This window comes from Eumetopias jubatus, unplaced genomic scaffold (assembly GCF_037043125.1).
Source record: "Eumetopias jubatus isolate StellerSeaLion01/CBP00866 unplaced genomic scaffold, mEumJub1_p1.0 scaffold_16, whole genome shotgun sequence".
Classification (NCBI taxonomy): domain Eukaryota; kingdom Metazoa; phylum Chordata; class Mammalia; order Carnivora; family Otariidae; genus Eumetopias; species Eumetopias jubatus.
In genome coordinates, this window is record NW_028274822.1 from 68,121,192 (window position 1) to 68,139,105 (window position 17,914).

At 41.2% G+C, this 17,914-nt stretch overlaps 1 protein-coding gene across 2 annotated transcripts in view; it reads right to left on the reverse strand.

The window, feature by feature from the left end:
- SPECC1L (sperm antigen with calponin homology and coiled-coil domains 1 like) overlaps positions 1-17,914 on the reverse strand; it is a 131,123-nt gene that overhangs the window by 24,049 nt on the left and 89,160 nt on the right. For both annotated transcript variants that reach the window (XM_028094179.2, XM_028094180.2), the window contains exons 11-13: positions 13,608-13,691; positions 10,918-11,074; positions 7,418-7,520 (exon numbers count right to left, since the gene is read on the reverse strand). In XM_028094179.2, coding sequence (XP_027949980.1) covers positions 7,418-7,520; positions 10,918-11,074; positions 13,608-13,691 — 344 coding nt within the window. The remainder of the gene's footprint in view (positions 1-7,417; positions 7,521-10,917; positions 11,075-13,607; positions 13,692-17,914) is intronic.

Here is a 17,914-nt window from a genome sequence, read left to right on the forward strand (position 1 = left end):
CTCCAGCGATGAAAATAGTGCGGTACTGGCAGAGGCAGACCTATATACCAATGGAGTAGAATAAAGAGACCAGAGATAAACCGTAAGGTTTTAGAAGGTCAAGGAAATAAACTGTGTATATAGTCAAATGAATTATCAAGGGTGCCAACATCATTCAATGAGGAGAGATGATTTTTTCAATAAAATGGGGCTAAAGTGTTATCCTCCCGGCAGCAGATTCTGCTGAATCTAAGTTGGCCTCTGTACACCTTACTTAGGATATGACAAACAACCATGAGGGCAAAAGCTGAATCAAACTGTTGAGTCCACTACTCTGGCATTGTCTTTCCCTTGGGATTTAGGACCCTCAAATATTGACTGTTTTAGTAGCTCTGAATTCGAATTTTAGCATCCCTACTCAGAGATTCTGAAACAAGGTCTGGACCACTGCTTTCTGTTTGGTCTCTGCCTCATGCCACGAGTTGGCCAATACTCCAACGGTTTAAAAAAGCAGGGGTAAATACGGAGCTCAAGCCAATGTGTTTTCTTTCTGCAATTTTGGCTCCTGCCAAATTGATCCTAGCTGCCTAGGTTAGTCCCCCGGTGCCTTGAAATAAACACACACACACACACACACACACACACACACACACCCAACACACACATGCACGCACTACTATTTTAAACAAAATCGTAATTCTCAGTAGAGTCTGGTCTGATATTCTACCTAAACAGAAGTTTATATTTAGTTTTAATTACTGATGTATTCTTACGGACTAGACCATAATTTTCCCAAGACGAGAAACTGTCTTTTTATTTCCTGATTCTGCTTTAACACCCAGAGCGCTATCTGGCGCACACCTCAGTATGTATTTGACAAGTTAATTTTTCTCTCAAGAAAAACTGTTAGAAAGCAAGTAAAGCACAGCACATAAAACATTACTTCCAAATCATTCAAGTCTGTCAGTTTTTCTGCCTCCAATGATCTCCACTAAGACATGTACAATCTTTTCTTCTCTAGCCCAAGCATTAATGAGCAAATCCCTCAATAAAACTGTGCATTCTTAATGGTTATTTGAGATTAAATTACCTCAGGCAGTTCTAAAAGCTTTTTTTTCATTTACTAAAACTATTTTGTACTAGATTAAGTGCTTTCATTATCTTTTGGATTAACTAATCCAATTCTAGGTCTGGCGTTTTATCAGAAAACAAAGATTTTTCATCCGAAGTAAAGCTATCTTAAATTAACCTTTAGAGGCCCCTTGACTATATTCAGTTAGGTTTTTCCAGAACAAGAAAACAATGGTACACCAGAAGCTGCTCAATACAAATTTTAGAATCGAAGAAAATATACTGAAAGTATAAATTATTTTCTTGGTTACCTTATCAATCTGATACTGTCAATCCCTAACCAAACAGCTAGAAGAACCGAAAGTAGTTGCTTCTGGGAAGCAGAAATTACAGAGGTTATGAAATAGGCCAATGGATTCGCACTTTTCCCTATAAGCACTTAAGAATTATGAATGTTAACTGCATATTTAAATTAAATTTAAGGGGCACCTGGGTGGCTCAGTTGGTTAAGCGACTGCCTTCGGCTCAGGTCATGATCCTGGAGTCCCGGGATCGAGTCCCGCATCGGGCTCCCTGCTCAGCGGGGAGTCTGCTTCTCCTTCTGACCCTCCTCCCTCTCATGCTGTCTCTCATTCTCTCTCTCAAATAAATAAAATCTTTAAAAAATAATAATAAACTTAAAAGCATAACTGTAGAAAAAATAAATAAAAACATAATGGGTACAAACTGAGACACTAATTTAAAAAACAAGGAAGATTTAATCCTTAAAGCAATAGTGCTGAAGGTTGTTTATGTGAGATGCCATGGACTCATGAGACAGCCTTGAGGCCATCATTTATCCTTTGGGGCTTTTCAGTCCGACATTTGTAAACCTGACAGTAAATCAGAATGCCAAGGCCCTTTCAACAGTAATAATTCTAGTATTCTAAAACTTCAGTAAACAGTAAGTGGCAGGACACAATTTAAAAGAGAATATGTACTTGTTAGATAAAAGGCAAACTCACAAGGGCTTGTTTTGTAATGGATGGTTAATGAAGTTATAGTGATTAGCACAATTATTTTAGGATGACTCGTAAGAGAGTTAAAGGAAGATGATATGGTATTAGGGAATCTATCTCCGCTGATGAGACAGCTCCTACGACATAAAGCATGCATGGTCCAAGCATTAATGCTGCATTTGGGGCCTGAGAGAGCAGTGTGTGCCGAGTGTCACGTACAGGCTCCTGCTCTAGTGAGCTGGTCAAGTGTCACAACCTGCCCTTTCCTGCAGACTGTGAGTAGTCAGACACCAAAAGAAACTGGTCCCAAACTGCTGGCTCCAAAGGGTGGGTATTCTCATGCATATTTACAGCTAGATAAGGAAAGGGTTCTGGCACTTCTTATATGGCTCTTGACAAATTAAGAGCTCTATCAGATATATCTTTCCATTTACTAAAAGATTATGCATTTCGGACTGTCCAATTTTAACTCACAGACTTTGAAATAAAAGACCCAGTATCCTATCTACTTTTAAACAGCAAGAATAGAGATCTGTCTTGCAGGAAACAAAAGCAAGACAAACAAAAAAGCCATACATATGTATCCTTACAGAAGCGTCCATAGGAAGTAAAGAAAGGGGAAACTGGGTTCATAGCATAAGACTGTCTAGCGTCCAGAAAGGTTTTTCTTTTTGTATGTTAACTATTCCGTTTTGCATATTTCCTCCTGCACTGTAAGTACCCACTAAATGGAAAAAACTTAAAATTATTAATTGAAGTTTTTAAGTTTTTGAATTAATTTGTATTTTTTTTTTAAACAGTTGGAGTACCTCTAAATAAATGTTTCTTTACAAGAGCAGCAAGATGGGTGGGGTGTCTGTGTAATGTCTACTCAACACAGCAGAAAGATAAGAGGAAATCTTTGGTATGCCCATTTCTAAAAGTCTTAATGGGGGAACCATCTGGAACCAGCTGCATGACAAATCCCACGTTCACCTAAACCTCAAGGGTTTCCTCGTGGGTATAAGAACGGACAGATGCCAACAGGGCGTGACCATTTCCCCACACTGCAAATGCCTAAGCAGCACATGGAGATTGGGAAACTCCACAGGACCTCGAGGCCCCCCCTGTGGCTTTCCTCAAAGCATCTGCGGATTAGCCTCTCTTCTCCTCCTTGCTTCCCCCAGAATTGTATTTTTTTTTTTTTAACCAATACAATGTCCCTTAAAATCACAGAGCCAGAGAATTTAGGTGGGAAGGAACCGAGAGACAATTGTTAATAAATCACTGATTTTATGCTTGAATCATCCCTATCAACTTGATTATTTAACTTTTTAATCAACTTGATACATGGCAAAGTTCTATAAGGGGAAGTAATTTATAATTACCTAAAATTACTCAACTGACATAGCAGTCTAAGAAAATGTAGTTTATGTCACCAGACAGCACCCAATGCCATCAAAAAAAATAATAATTTAAAAATCTATTAAACATATAAGTCATGCTAGAGAATGTGCATGGCTGCCTCAGTTACTCCTCCATTTTACGAAAGAGAAAAGTGAAAAATGAGGCTCAAAGAAGCTAAGTAATTGGCTTTGGGTCACAGTAGGGGCAGAGCTGATACTCAAGTCCACGACCTTAATTACTACTCTGTGTGTGATTCTGTGTGATCAATGCATCACCTGCAGTACTTGCACAAATGCAGACCCCAGGGTCTCACTTTATACCTCTAGAATCACAAATCTTTGGGTGTGGTCCTCAGGAATCTGCATTTTCCCCCACAATTTTCCCAGTTTTTTACACACAGGGCTGAGAACCCCAGTTATAAAAATGAACCTCTAATGTATTCCATTACATTCAATATATAGATTCAGACAGTCAGTCAGCTCTGTCATGTGCTGAGCCTTATGCCAGATGCTAGAGGCAAAAACGAGCTCACAAGTCTAGAAAGGAAGACAGACATGCAAAGTGACAACTTTAGTACCCTTGTGATCCAGCCTGTAGAGTTTGGGAACAGGGAAAATGAACTACAGATGCAAAGATCCCCAAAGAATATGCCCTGAAATACAGCAAATACTGTCCTGAAGTCAAGGAAGAACTAGGCTCCCTCGTTTCTGTGAGGAGGGAGTGGAACATGTGAAGGATGAACCCCCCTGCAGGAGTGAAGCAGGGACAAAAACTATTTTGCATAGAGGCTGTTTTCTAAGCTGGAGGGGCAGACACTCCCCAGACGGAAGGGGTGGAGTGAGAGGATGGGGAGGCATTCAGGACCAAGGTGAGATTGGGCAGTTCACAAGAATGAAGAGTCAATGAGGCTACGCAAGGGGATCATAGGGGATCACTGATCACTGATCTCCAGACTGACGATCTTGGACTATAACTGCATGGCCTTTAAAGAGGAAGTAGCTTCCGGATCACAATTTCAAACCAGTTTGGCAGCAGAGCAGAAGACAGACAGGAGCATGAGGAAAATTACTTATGTCCGTGCAAAAACTTACACACAGTGTTCACTGCAGCATAAATGTAACAGCCAAAACAACCGAAATGTCCATCAACAGACGAATGGAAAACATGCGGTATAGCCAAAAAAATGGAATATTATTTGGCCATAAAAAGGGAATAAAGTACTGACAACACAAGCCACAACATGGATGAACCCTGAAAACATGATACTAAATGAAAGAAGCCAGTCACAAAGACCGCCATACTATGTGAGGCCATTTATATGAAATGTCCAGGATAGGTAAATATATGGTGATAGAAAGCAGATTAGTGCCTGCCTACAGAGCAAGTGAGGACTGACTGCTAACGGTTACAGCATTTCTTTGGATTGATGAAAATATTCTAAAACTGACTGTGGTCAGTTTTACAAAACCCCGTGACTATACCAAAAACCACTAAAATGTGTATCTTAGGTGAGTAAATTGTATCTTATGTGAATATTTCAATTTAAAAAACCATAATGAAAAAAATCAAGTGGTTGTGCAATATTGACTCACGTTTGAGATTTCAGTCTTAGATCAAACTTGTAGCCATCAGCATTGATTCTCTGGCCATTCATCAAAGCTGAGAGTATCTGTTTTATGCCTGCTTTCAGATCTGGAGTATTTAAATCTTTTATGCTGGAGCTTCCTGTCTGGCTTCTTTCACTTAGCATAATATTTTCAAAGTTCATTCATGTTTTAGCATGCATCAAAACTTCCAATCCATGAACATGGGACGTCTTTCCACTTATTTAGATTTTCTTTAATTTCTTTCAGCAATGTTTTCTAGCTTTTGGTGTACAAGCCTTGTCCTCCCCTTGGTTAAATTTATTTGTAAGTACTTTATTCTTTTTGATGCTACTATAAATGGAAGTATTGTTTTAATTTCATTTTCAGTTTTCATTACTAGAATATAGAAATGCAAGTGATGGGGCACCTGGGTGGCTCAAGTTGGTTAAATGTGTCCAACTCTTGATTTTAGCTTAGGTCATGATCTCAGGGTTATGAGATCAAGCCCTGCACTGGACTCCATGCTGGGCACAGAGCCTGCTTAGGATTCTCTCTCTGGCCCCTCCGCCCCGACCAAAATCACTCTCTTCCTCTTTAAAAAAAAAAAAAAGAAACAAAGAAATACAAGTGATTTTAGTATACTGACCTTGCACCCTGCAATTTTCTTTCTTCTTTAGTCTTTTTTTTTTTGAGATTTTATTTATTTATTTGGGGGTGGGAGAGGAGCAGAGGGAGAAGGAGAAGGACAAGTGGACTCTGCACTAAGTGTGCAGCCTGACATGGGGCCTGATCCCAGGACTCTCAGATCATGACCTGAGCCGAAACCAAGAGTCAGACACCCAAACGACTGAGCCACCCAGGTGCCCCCTTAAGTCATTTTTGATAGTGTATTTCTAAGAATTTGTCCTTTTACATCTAGGTTATCCAATGTGTCAGCGTACAGCTAGTCACAGTATTCCCTTTTAAGTATTCCTATTATTATTATTAACTAAGTAAATAAGTATTCCTTATTTCTGTGAGGTCACTAGGAATGTCCCGTCTTTTATTCCTGAGTTTTAGTCTGCTCTCTTTTTTCCTTTGTCCATCTAGCTAAAGGTTTGTCAATTTGTTGATCTTTTCCAAGAACCAGCTTTTGTTTTCATTAATCTGTTCTACTGTTTTGTCTGCTCTAATCTTTATTTCTTTCCTTCTGATTGCTTTGGTTTAGTTTACTCTTCTTTTTCTACTTTCTTAAAGTGAAAGGTCAGGTTACTGATTTGAGATTTTTCTTTTTAAAGGCAGGTGTTTATGGCTATAAACTTCTCTCAGAGAGATGCTCCCAATGCCTCCTCTAAATTTCAGTATGTTGTGTTTCACTTTCACTCTCCTTATTTTCTAATTTCCCTTCTGATTTATTCTTTGGCTCACTGGTTATTCGGAATTTGTGTTTAATTTCCACTTAGTTGTGAATTTTCCTTCTGTTATACACTTCTAATTTCATTTCACTGTGGTCAGAAAAGATACTAATCTCAATCTTTGTTCAAATTTATTGAGACATTTTAGGACCCAATATATACCCTATCCTGTAATGTTCTATGTGCACCTGAGAAGAATCTTTGATTCTGCTGTGGTTGGGTAGGTCTGGTTATATGTATATATATGTGTGTTATGTATATATGTATGTATACACACACACATATATACATATAGACACATATATAGTATCTAGTATCAAGTTCAAGTCTTATATGTCCTTGTTGATTTTCTATCTACTTATATCCCGGTCATTTTTTTTTTGCTAAGTAATTTTTTATTGCAGTAAAATATACATAAAATACATAGAACATACAATTTATCATTTTAACCATTAATGAAAATATTAATTTAAAGTAAAATAGATATGGGGCGCCTGGGTGGCTCAGTCGTTAAGCGTCTGCCTTCGGCTCAGGTCATGATCCCAGGGTCCTGGGATCGAGCCCTGCATCGGACTCCCTGCTCAGCGGGGAGCCTGCTTCTCCCTCTCCCACTCCCCCCGCTTGTGTTTCCTCTCTCGCTGTCTCTGTCAAATAAATAAATAAAATCTTTAAAAATAAATAAATAAAAATGAAGTTAAATAAATATATTTACTCTTAGTTCAGGTGAGATCTCAATGAAGGCAGTTAACAGGACTCAATTAAGAAAGGGTTACAGAATAGCTGAATTAAAGTACTGGAAAGATTAGCTACTCTGGAAAGGTAAAAAACGGATGCTATCCAAGTGACACTCAGCCAAGTTTGGGATAGACTTTGTGTTGAATGTATTCTTAAAATTCAGCATAGGATTCCCCATCTTAATATGAGATATGTAGCGAACTACGACACTCTAGCACCTGGTGTGGCCAGTGCTCATGTGGGACAAAGGAACCATATGATTAAATACCTGGTAGCCTTCTGTTTTCTTCTGACACCACTTCAGCAAGGCATTCCTCTTTGAACCTCCATATTCTCTCGCCAATGCTGACAGAGGGTCCTTCCTTTCTTCCCTAAGTGAAAACAAGGAACCCAAAGTTAAAATATTTTTTATTTGAGCTCCATTATAAACCAGAAATCCCACAAAGAAGAGAACAGTGTCGGCTTGCATTTTTTGAATAGGATAATTGCACACACTAAGACATCTAATGGTAAGATGTGTCTTCACTCATTTGATTTTACTTAATAATTTTTACAGGGCCCTCACAGACCCATCACTGTCAGGGGTTTCTGCTGTCTGAAGGGAGGGACTCTATTATCCACACGGAAACTGGCAAAGATTCAGCACAACGTGCATTCACAATTAATGGATTGCACTCCAGAACGCTTGGAAGGGGGAAGAATCACCTGACACTGGCAGCACCTGACAGCTGTCACGGCTGCCTTTCACCCAATATTTTGCCCTTCCATAATCTTTATGCTTCAGTTTTATTTTACTCACTTTTGTATCCAACCTTTTACGTTCTCAATCATTTCCTCTTTTTTAAAAACAAATCACTTACTGTAAATACAAAGGGCAAGATTATGCAAGGTGAAGGATTATAAGGCATAGTTCCCACCTTCAAGGTGCTTACAACTGAGGGAAGCAGATAAGACAACAGATGGCAACAAATATCCATAAAACACCTCAAATGTGCTTACTGCTATGTTATACACTCTATATTAACTATAGGTAATTAGAATTTTATCTTGCATAGAAAAATGGGATTTTTCTGTAAATTCACTCACTCATTCAATACCTCCTTATACACCACTTTGCCAGGCAGTGTGCAAGTGCTGGGCAATGGGTAGTGAACAACACAGAGTCCCTGCCCACTTGAGGAACTTCAGAGTTTACTATAAGATAGATATATGTAGAAAGAAGAGAAAAGAAAAGAAAGAAAAAGAAAATCCAACAATGGCTACTTATAACTCATTTCTTAAAAATATACGTAGGGTACTTTTGGGCACTGTCAATTTCCTTGGAGGAAGAAAAAATATCCTGCTCCAGACGAGACAATCAAGATTTTGGGATCACTCTGGTGTTGACGCAAGGGAGGCACACAACCCTACATATCCTGGACCAAATCCTTCCTTTTAGTAACTACTTTAGGACTACCTGGAGTGAGAGTACTTCTAAAATAACCCGTTCCTTCACAAGTGGCATACCCTTGAAAGCCTGGTCTAGTTTTTAGTGATTACTTTATAAATAAAGCAGAGATTCTACCCCACACCCCAGAAAATTTAGTCCAATGAGTGTCCCAAAGGTTCTTATGTTACAAGCGGCTTAGTATTGTTCAGCGCATTGACTCTGTCTGTAGTCACCCTCCAAAATAAGTTAGGAAATAAAAGAGAGTTCATTTAGAACTGAAGCTTTTACAATTGAAAGGTGCACTGAAGCAGCACCGGTCTCATTTATCCTAGAACCAGAAGTAAAATACAAAAATTTCCGAGCAGCAGTTAAAACTGCTGCCTTGAAGAAATACACTTCTGTGCTTGCCTGCCAGCCCACCAGACTCCTGCTTTGGCTTAAAAAGTTCAAAGAAGTTTGTTATAATACCACCGAGCACAGGAAAAGAGAATGAAGATAAAGTTAAGATATGTGAATGAACACAAAATAAATAAATAAATAAATCTCCATCGTGCTCAAACTACAGCTACTATAATCACTGCAAGGGGTTTATTCTGGCTCACACCAGGTCTGTTTGTTTACAGAAACAGCTTAAAAAGCATCAAAGAAGAGTAATTCTATGGACTACAATGGGAAGCTGCAAAAAAGAAAAAAAGATCCTTCCAAAGCTGCGGGGTCATCTCTCATAACTTCTTCATTGTAAGATGAAGACACTTTTGGGGCCCCTGGGTGGCTCAGTCGTTGAGCGCCTGCCTTCGGCTCAGGTCATGATCCCAGGGTCCTGGGATCGAGCCCCGCACTGGGCTCCCTGCTCGGCGGGAAGCCTGCTTCTCCCTCTCCCACTCCCCCTGCTTGTGTTCCCTCTCTTGCCATCTCTCTGCCAAATAAATAAATAAAATCTTAATTAAAAAAAAAAAAAGAAGAAAGATGAAGACACTTTCCAGGAGATGCCTTGTTGAAAATCACAGCTTCTAAGTAGGGAAGCCAGGAAGAGTGGGTGCCCTTCCCACAGGCACACTGCAGGCAGCCTACCACCCAAGACGGAGACAAGCATGGACAGTGCTCTCCCTGCATCGGCTTGGGCAGAGCCAAGAGCTACCCTCATCACCGCACCCCTACTTGCTCTGATGGTGCACTGTTTACGGGACCACTATTCTAAGGGGTTGGGCCCCTAGAGGCAGGGCTTTAAACACAAGTATATGATTTGAGTTTGACAGGCCAACTATTCCGTTTTATCCTCATACGTCATATGTCAATATAAAGCTAAAGTTCTGAAACCCACTCCTATCCCTCCTTCATCTCTTCTGAATAACCTCAATATCCCTATAACAATGTATGCTTCATTTCTGACATCTGTTGTTTTTCCTCTAAATGACAACTACTTCTTAGTCCCAAGTGGCTTCTTACATAGGAGAAATATGAATAAAATATACTATTCCATTTTCAGGTATTGTTTATCAGTGATCAGTGTGGCATCATGTTCTCAGCTTCCAATCTACAACAATTAGAGTCCCCTTTGGTAGCTCTCCTTCTTTCATTCCTCTTCTAGAAATCTGTTGCCAGAATCAATCACCTTTCCCTTTGAAAAGCCTCCAGAGTCCCAACCTCCCTTCACCATTTCCACTGCTATCATCCTGATCCAGGCTTGGTATCTTTGTCCCAGAAACATCATAATGTCATTTTAGTTGTGTTCCCCGACTTTTGTCCACAACAGAAGAATCCCTGAATCACCTTCTCACATTGATTTACTTACCCCACTTTATAGCTACTACCACATCCAAGTGACTCAATTGGACTATAAAGAGGTTCCATGTCTAGCCACACCCTACTGTCAATCTTTTCCTTCACAGCCCCTGGATGTGGTAGGTCCACACCTTCCTCTGGCCTTCTGTACCCATCCTCTGTGCATGCGCAGTACCACCTACCCACAGCATCCCAACCCTCAGTTACTCACCCTTCTATACGTTGGCTCACTGTCACTGACCTTGCCAAAGATACCAGCCCGCCCTCCCCACCCAGACACTGCTCCTCTCGGAAGCCTTCCCTAACCCTCCACACAAGCCCAATATTCTGATTCTACAACGCTTACTTTTGAGGAGAAGAACCATCTCTTTTACATTGTCTTTCTTTTTATTATACCATCTTACCCAATTCTGGGCATAGAAGAGATGAGAAAACATTTAATAAGACACAAAGAAAAAAAAATCAGCGCTCGACTCCCATTATTTTACAACCTGATCACCAATCTCCAAAGGCCCGAGAAGTATGCATGAAATGTATCAGTATTAATTGTTCTCTACCTTATCCGACTTCGGGTGGTGGGGGTAACAGAAGCCGTAGGAGAGGAGGACAGGGAAAGCTGTGGAGACGTGGTTCCCATAGCCATAAGGGAGGCCGGCGACGCTCCCTCAGGTGCAGAGATGTCTCGTTTCATCTCTTCACTACTTCGTCGAGACACTGGTTGTGAGAAATAGTCATTATGCATTTTATAGAAATCTAGAAAAACATTTACTTTTATAAAACACTTTTGAGTTATTTTCTTCAAAAGGTTCCAAAAAGAGCAGAAATTACCATATATGAGGAAAAACTAACATTTTCTTTATCATACTGGTAACTTGAAAGGGTTTATTTCTTTCACTAAGAAAACTGTAAAAAAGGTACAGCAGCTGAGATATGCACTGAACCCCACATTCCCTGAAGGTAGGAGCGTGTCTTATCCATCCCCATTAACACTCACAGAACCTACCCAGCATATAGTTGAGTATTCCAGAAATGTTCGTTTAATCACAAATACAATGAAAACCAAAGGCTAATTAAAGCAATACTTGGCAACTATTCACTCTCAACTAAAATAAACATAACCCTTCTAAACTTAGCCAAGATACCATTAAAAGGAAAGAAAGGAAAGATACCTCATTACAGGGCCACACTTAATTCTGGATCAGGCCATGTTTCTAACAACATGAACCAGGGCACCTGGGTGGCTCAGATGGTTAAGCATCTGCCTTCGGCTCAGGTCATGATCCCAGGGTCCTGGGATCGAGTCCCACATCGGCCTCCCTGCTCCTTGGGAGCCTGCTTCTCCTTCCGCTTCTCTCTCTCTCTCTCTCTCTCTCTCTCTCCCCCCTTCTGTCTCTCATGAATAAATAAATAAAAGCTTTAAAACTAACTAAATAAATAAAAACATGAACCAGTGAGACAAACAGAAAACCAAAAGGTGTCAAGTCAACTACTGAGAAACAAGTTCAGGAAAGTTCTATTTTGAAAGGCTAGCACAGTAAAACATCACACCTTATCAAAACTACAGAAGGTTCTGAGAACTGCTAAGTGGAAGTAGCCCGTGCTTCAGCCGTTGGTAACAGAGCCACAACAAAAGCCACTTTCTAGCAAGGAGGCGCTGACTAGGCACAGGTGCTCGTGGCCCTGGGCTAAATGCAGAGGGAAAGGAAATGGGAGCCAAAGCTCCTGACCTCAGACACACGCTCTCTCACATCAGAAGATGCTGGATGTGCAGGCGCCCCGAGCTGGCTGTAATCAATGCAGTACATCAGTAATTCTTCCCTGATGACTAACTGGCCCCCCCTCTTATTGACTAAAATGTTCTTGATGATTTTAGGATAGACACAAGCAGAACATAACTCGGCATTAGTAAAGTGATGTCTGTAAAGATCCAGAGGAGAGGGATCCTTTCTCCTATTACATGATCTTATTAGAATGATGTATTTATACATATTTCTGACATAATTTTATAATTATTCTTGATTTTTCTTTCAATGTCAGATCTTCGTATGCCTTAAATCAGCAGTTTAAGTGGTGTGCTAGAAAACTGGCTGAGAACACCTTTCATCATTTTATATAAAATACAGGAAACTGAGAAAGAATCAGAAGGACTCTGTGAGAAGAAAAGGCTTTGGAACCTGGGCTTTGGGATGGTAATTTTGGCTGGACTTCCCACTAATATAAAGACCCGGCTATGATGTCTAAAAACTGTACTAACTTAAATCCCTGTACAAGTGGAAGGTTAACTGTATGAGGTAGAGTTATAGGAATTTCTCCTTTCCTGGTCCAATTTCTAGTTGAGTTATAAAGGGTAAATAAAGGCCACAAAGAGAAAATAATGTGAGCAGTTGATAAAATGGAGTTAACCCTAGGAGACAAGGGGAGCCTGTCAAATTCACATTGTAGGATGGCTTTAGCATACTGGAAAAATCTGGCTTCTGGAGAATTTTTGGTGTGCTCCAAAATAACAGTCACGACATACCTTGGGATGGATATCCTAATCTTTCACAACTACACTGACTTTAATATCAAGCTATATTTTTGGCACAACATCTAACCCACTCTAGGCCCTTCCTAAATACTTGTTAAATAAATGATCTAGTTTTGAGGGTTTTTTGTTTTATTTTATTTTAAAGATTTTATTTATTGAAGAGAGAGAGAGAGAGAGAGGACACAAGCAGGGGGAGCTGCAAAGGGAGAGGGAAAAGCAGTCTCCCCACTGAGCAGGGAGCCCAACATGGGGCTCGATCCCAGGACTCTGGGATCATGACCTGAGCCTAAAGCAGACGCTTAACCGACTGAGCCACCCAGGTGTCCCTGTTTTATTTTAAAATCACAGCCATGAAATGTGATTTCTATAGAATCTGGAAGATACAACAGGGGAAATTCAGAGTGAAAAATAATCAACTCAAGGGGCCCCTGGGTGGCTCAGTCGGTTAAGCATCCGACTCTTGATTTCAGCTCAAGTCATGATCTCATGGTCGTGAGATGAAGCCCCACTCCCGGCTCAGTGGGTAGTCTGCTTGAGTTTCTCTCTCCGCCCCCTCCACGCATTCTCTCTCTGAAATAAAAATAAATCTTTAAAAAGAAAAAGAAAAAGAATCAACTCAAGAGCTAAAGAGGCAAGAAAAGTTAAATAAAGCATTCAGTACCACTACTAAAACTTCTGGAAGAGTCTTTCTAAAGGAAATTCTAGATAAAAAGTCATCACCTGAGATGGTCTTGGCACTTTCCATGGCAGGTACTCTCGGCAGAGAAGCGGGTCGGCTGGTTGAAGATGTTCTTAATAGATGCTCTGCACAAAATGGGAAGGGTCAAAATAAAGACATCAGACACTGAACTTGAAGTCACAAAGGTAGCAGGAAGGTAAGCTCTCCTCCTCTCCCCACCGCAAGCTCATCCTTCTTTCTCAATCTGGGGCACTCTAACAATTCCCCATGGAGCCCACGTACAAAAAAGCTTCCATACACAAGGACCGTGGGAAAACATTTCATTCAATGTTTGATTTCTAGGGATGAGATTTGACACAGATGAATGCTTCTAAATCACCAACTGCTACTTACCTCTCTGACATAATTCAACCAAACTTCAAAGACCCTCTATGTCGGTCTAAAAGTACAAACTAAATCAAAGCCTTGCCCTTATGTTCCTACCGATAGTGGGGAAGCCATACATACACACCAGAGACAAAGCGAAATAAGTCAATCAGAGAAAGACATGTATCATAGGACCTCACTGATATGAGGAATTCTTAATCTCAGGGAACTAACTGAGGGTTGCTGGAGTGGTGGGGCATGGGAGGGATGGGGTGGCTGGGTGATAGACATTGGGGAGGGTATGTGCTATGGTGAGCGCTGTAAATTGTGTAAGGGAAAAATGAAGTGGGGGAAATCCGAGGGGGAGACGAACCATGAGAGACTATGAACTCTGAGAAACAAACTGGGGGTTCTAGAGGGGAGGGGGGTGGGGGGATGGTTAGCCTGGTGATGGGTATTAAGGAGGGCACGTACAGAATGGAGCAGTGGGTGTTATACGCAATGAATCATCAAAAACTAATGAGGTAATGTATGGTGATTAACAAAACATAATAAAATAAAAAAACAAAGACTGGACAATTAGAATAAGAATGACAAAGTATTATCAAACTGCAGAGTGAGAAGCCATTCACTTTGATTTCAGGCAGCAGGGAGGTCTTCAACAACATAATGACGTTAAGCTGGGCTTTACTAGTAGAGAAGTGGGGACAGTATCTTGGCCAGAAACAACGAGAACAAAGGTATAAGGACATTTGAGTTACAAAACAATAAAATTCCAGTGTGGCCTCAACACAGGGCATACGGAAATCAGAGAGGGAGGCAGGAAAAGGGGCCTTGAAGGGAAGATGAGGCTGACCGACAAGAGCCTTCATTACCTGGTATGGGGACTTCAGTCTGAGAGCAACAAGGAAGCACCAGACCTTTCTGAGAGTTTGGGAAGGAAGCACACAGGTACTGCCTCTACTGCCCAGCTTGCAGCCGCGCCCTATGCCACCCCTCCCTTGCTCTCTAGACTCGAGCTGCCTTGGAAGTTTCTGGAGTTCCTCAAACATTGGCACAAGCCGCTCCCCCGCCTCCTGTTCTCCTCCTCCATTCCCACTGTAGCCTGGCTACCTTCATCATCCTTCTCATCTAGCCTCAACATCACTTCCTCAGGACCTGCCCGTGCCCCCCCTCCCACCCCCAGAATGGCAGCCCCAAATAGACCAGCACGCTTCTTCCCTCAGGCTATAAGCCTGACAAGGCTGTCATGAGGCCAGGACGACAAGCACCAGGACGGACAGACTAGATGTGTTCTGCCAGGTTGCCACGTGCTAAAGATGCGTGATCAGCATGAGGGAAAACACCACCTCTTAAACCTACTGAAGACTACTAGCCTCACTATCCAAGAATGGCCCCACAGCAAACATATTTTAACAGATCATTCACCACTTCTTTTTAAGAACTGACAATTTAAAAAATAGTTCCTCTCAGAATACCATGATGTCAAACGTATGGCATGACATCTTTCAAAGATAGCGCACCTATTATTCCAGAATCCATTTTCTAAGTGTATGAAGACCATTTGGTTACCAAATGCTGTAACTACACACAACTTTGGGAAGGATGTACTTACTTTCTTAATGAAGATAGGACTTACATAGCCTAGTCACTACATCTCTCCAAACCTGAACAAACATCACCTGTGTGCAAAGAGCCCACAAGCAAGCATCAATCAGAATTCTGAACCCTGTCAGCAGGTGGCTCACCCTCACAGGAAGAGCATATTATGCACGAAGTCTGACAGACAAAACAAAGTTAGTAGAACACGGAAATAGTAGGAAACAGAAATCAACATTTTTAACTTAATCAAAATTTCCATTTTACAATTATGCAACTAGTCATTTCCCTAAAATCTTAATCTCCCAAAGAACATAGCAAATGAAGGAAGTGAAAACAAAGCTCGTACAGACAAATGAATCCAAACAAGGAGCGTGTTGGCTAAGGCAAGAAGCCCTCGTCATTCCCTACAGGGAAAGTGTTTCTAAATTACCTTCTTTCTTTCTCTTTCACACCGCACACTATCGGCACACAACTGAAACAAAGTTCACGAAATTTACTGCTGATTCCTTTGCTCAACCCTGGTTAAGGCTTTCCTTACTGCATGTCTAAGGAGCTGTCTCCATTCGGCAGGTGGTCCCCTACCACAGACCAACACCTACTTTTTGAAAGTGTACAAAATTGTACTGAAGGCCTCGATAAGGTTATTTTTTTCAAAATTCTTTGTGGTCAACTTCAAAGGGCACAACACAGTCTGCTGCCATTCCATGAAGTGTTTTCATCGTGAGACTCACACTCGCTCAGAGGCTCTTGTCCCATTGTGAGCACATGTCCATTTACTACTGCTGTCAGCCGCTGGGTTCAGTCTGCATGTTAAACTGTCAGTTTATCACTCTTCAGCAAATAAGATTAGTGTATTACAGTCATATGTGGCAAGCAGGAGAGATTATATTTTACAGTAACAGAGTCTATTCTACTGCCATATGGAGCTTTTCTTGTCTTTAATCCATTCAATAAACAAAAATCATTTGGATGTCCACTATTTGCTAGGCACTGGGCTTGGTGAGAAGGTTAGAGAAAGGAACAAAGGAGGCAAGAAACTTACCCTTACAGAACTCAGAATCTAGAACAGAAGCCAGATATTAAAAAAAGAAAATCATTACAAGTGAGAGATGCTAGGAAAGAAAAAGTACATGGGGCTCTGGGAACACAAGAGGGGATGTGACCTGCTCTTGAGGGGAGGTCCGGAAAAGCCTCCTTAGGAAATGACATCTCAGTTCAGATGAGAAGGGTAATTAATAGCTTTTACACAGGCAAAGGAGAGGCTGGAGGGGAGATAGTATTCCCAGCTGAGTGCTCAGCACACACCAGAACAACTCCAGGGCAGCGACGTTCAGAGGATGGGGAAAAGAGCAGATAAGAGGGCAAAGGCAGGCTGGGAGGGCCAGAACAGGCAAGGGGAAGCATGCAGGTGATGCAGGCCAAATTAAGGAGTTTGGACTGTACCCTGCTGGCAATGCAGAGCCAATGAAGGCACTTAACCCACGGAGCCAAGATGTGAGCATTTTTAAATGACAATGGAAGAGAGCCAGCAGACAGGGTAAAACTGAAGATCTGAGGCTAACAGCATCTGTGACAGCTAAGGGGAGGGGGTGAGATCCAGGGCTCAGGGGAAGGGATAAACCTACACAGAGATGTTCTATTCACGTCCAACAGACAGGCAACGATAACAGGAGCATACTAGGTCTGCTACTTAATTCTCTCTTATTTTAGAAATCACAGAAATAAACAGGTACAGGCAGTTGTCCCTTTATTGTTTCCCAAAACAAATTTACAGGCAGAATAGTGGGTTTTAAAATAGGAGCCTAAATAGCCAACTTCTGTTCAGAGAGTAGTTCCAAACGGACTGATGCTCCTGCCAAAAACGAGTATAAAATCTGGAGAAAAAAAAAAAAAAAGAAAGAAAGAAAATCAACGACTTAAAGGCACTCTTCTGAAGAGAATCCAAAAGCAGGCAGAAAATGAAAGGAGTAAACGAGTGGAAGAATGAAAGAGCGTGGGGCGAGTTTCCCAGTTTATGGCTACAGGCACGAGTGCAGGCCCCAGGTGAGGCCATACAGGACAGCTGGTAGAACACACAGCCTTACTGCCCTGAAGAAGCAGAGGACAGATCTCAGGACAACCAAAGCTGCTGAAAAGGGGGAAATACCAGAACGAATCACAAATTCTATATATGGACTCTGCCCAAATCTCTCACTGACCTCTGAAAACCACAAGCACTCAGATTCCAAGGAGTTGAAATTAAGGACATTCCAAGGAGTTGAAATTAAGGACAAAATAACTGAACAGGGATTTCAACTGAAGGAAAAGAGGTTAGATGGAGTTTGAGATGAGCCAAGGTAACTGCTATGCTATCAAAAAACAAGTTTCTGCAGAGGAACAA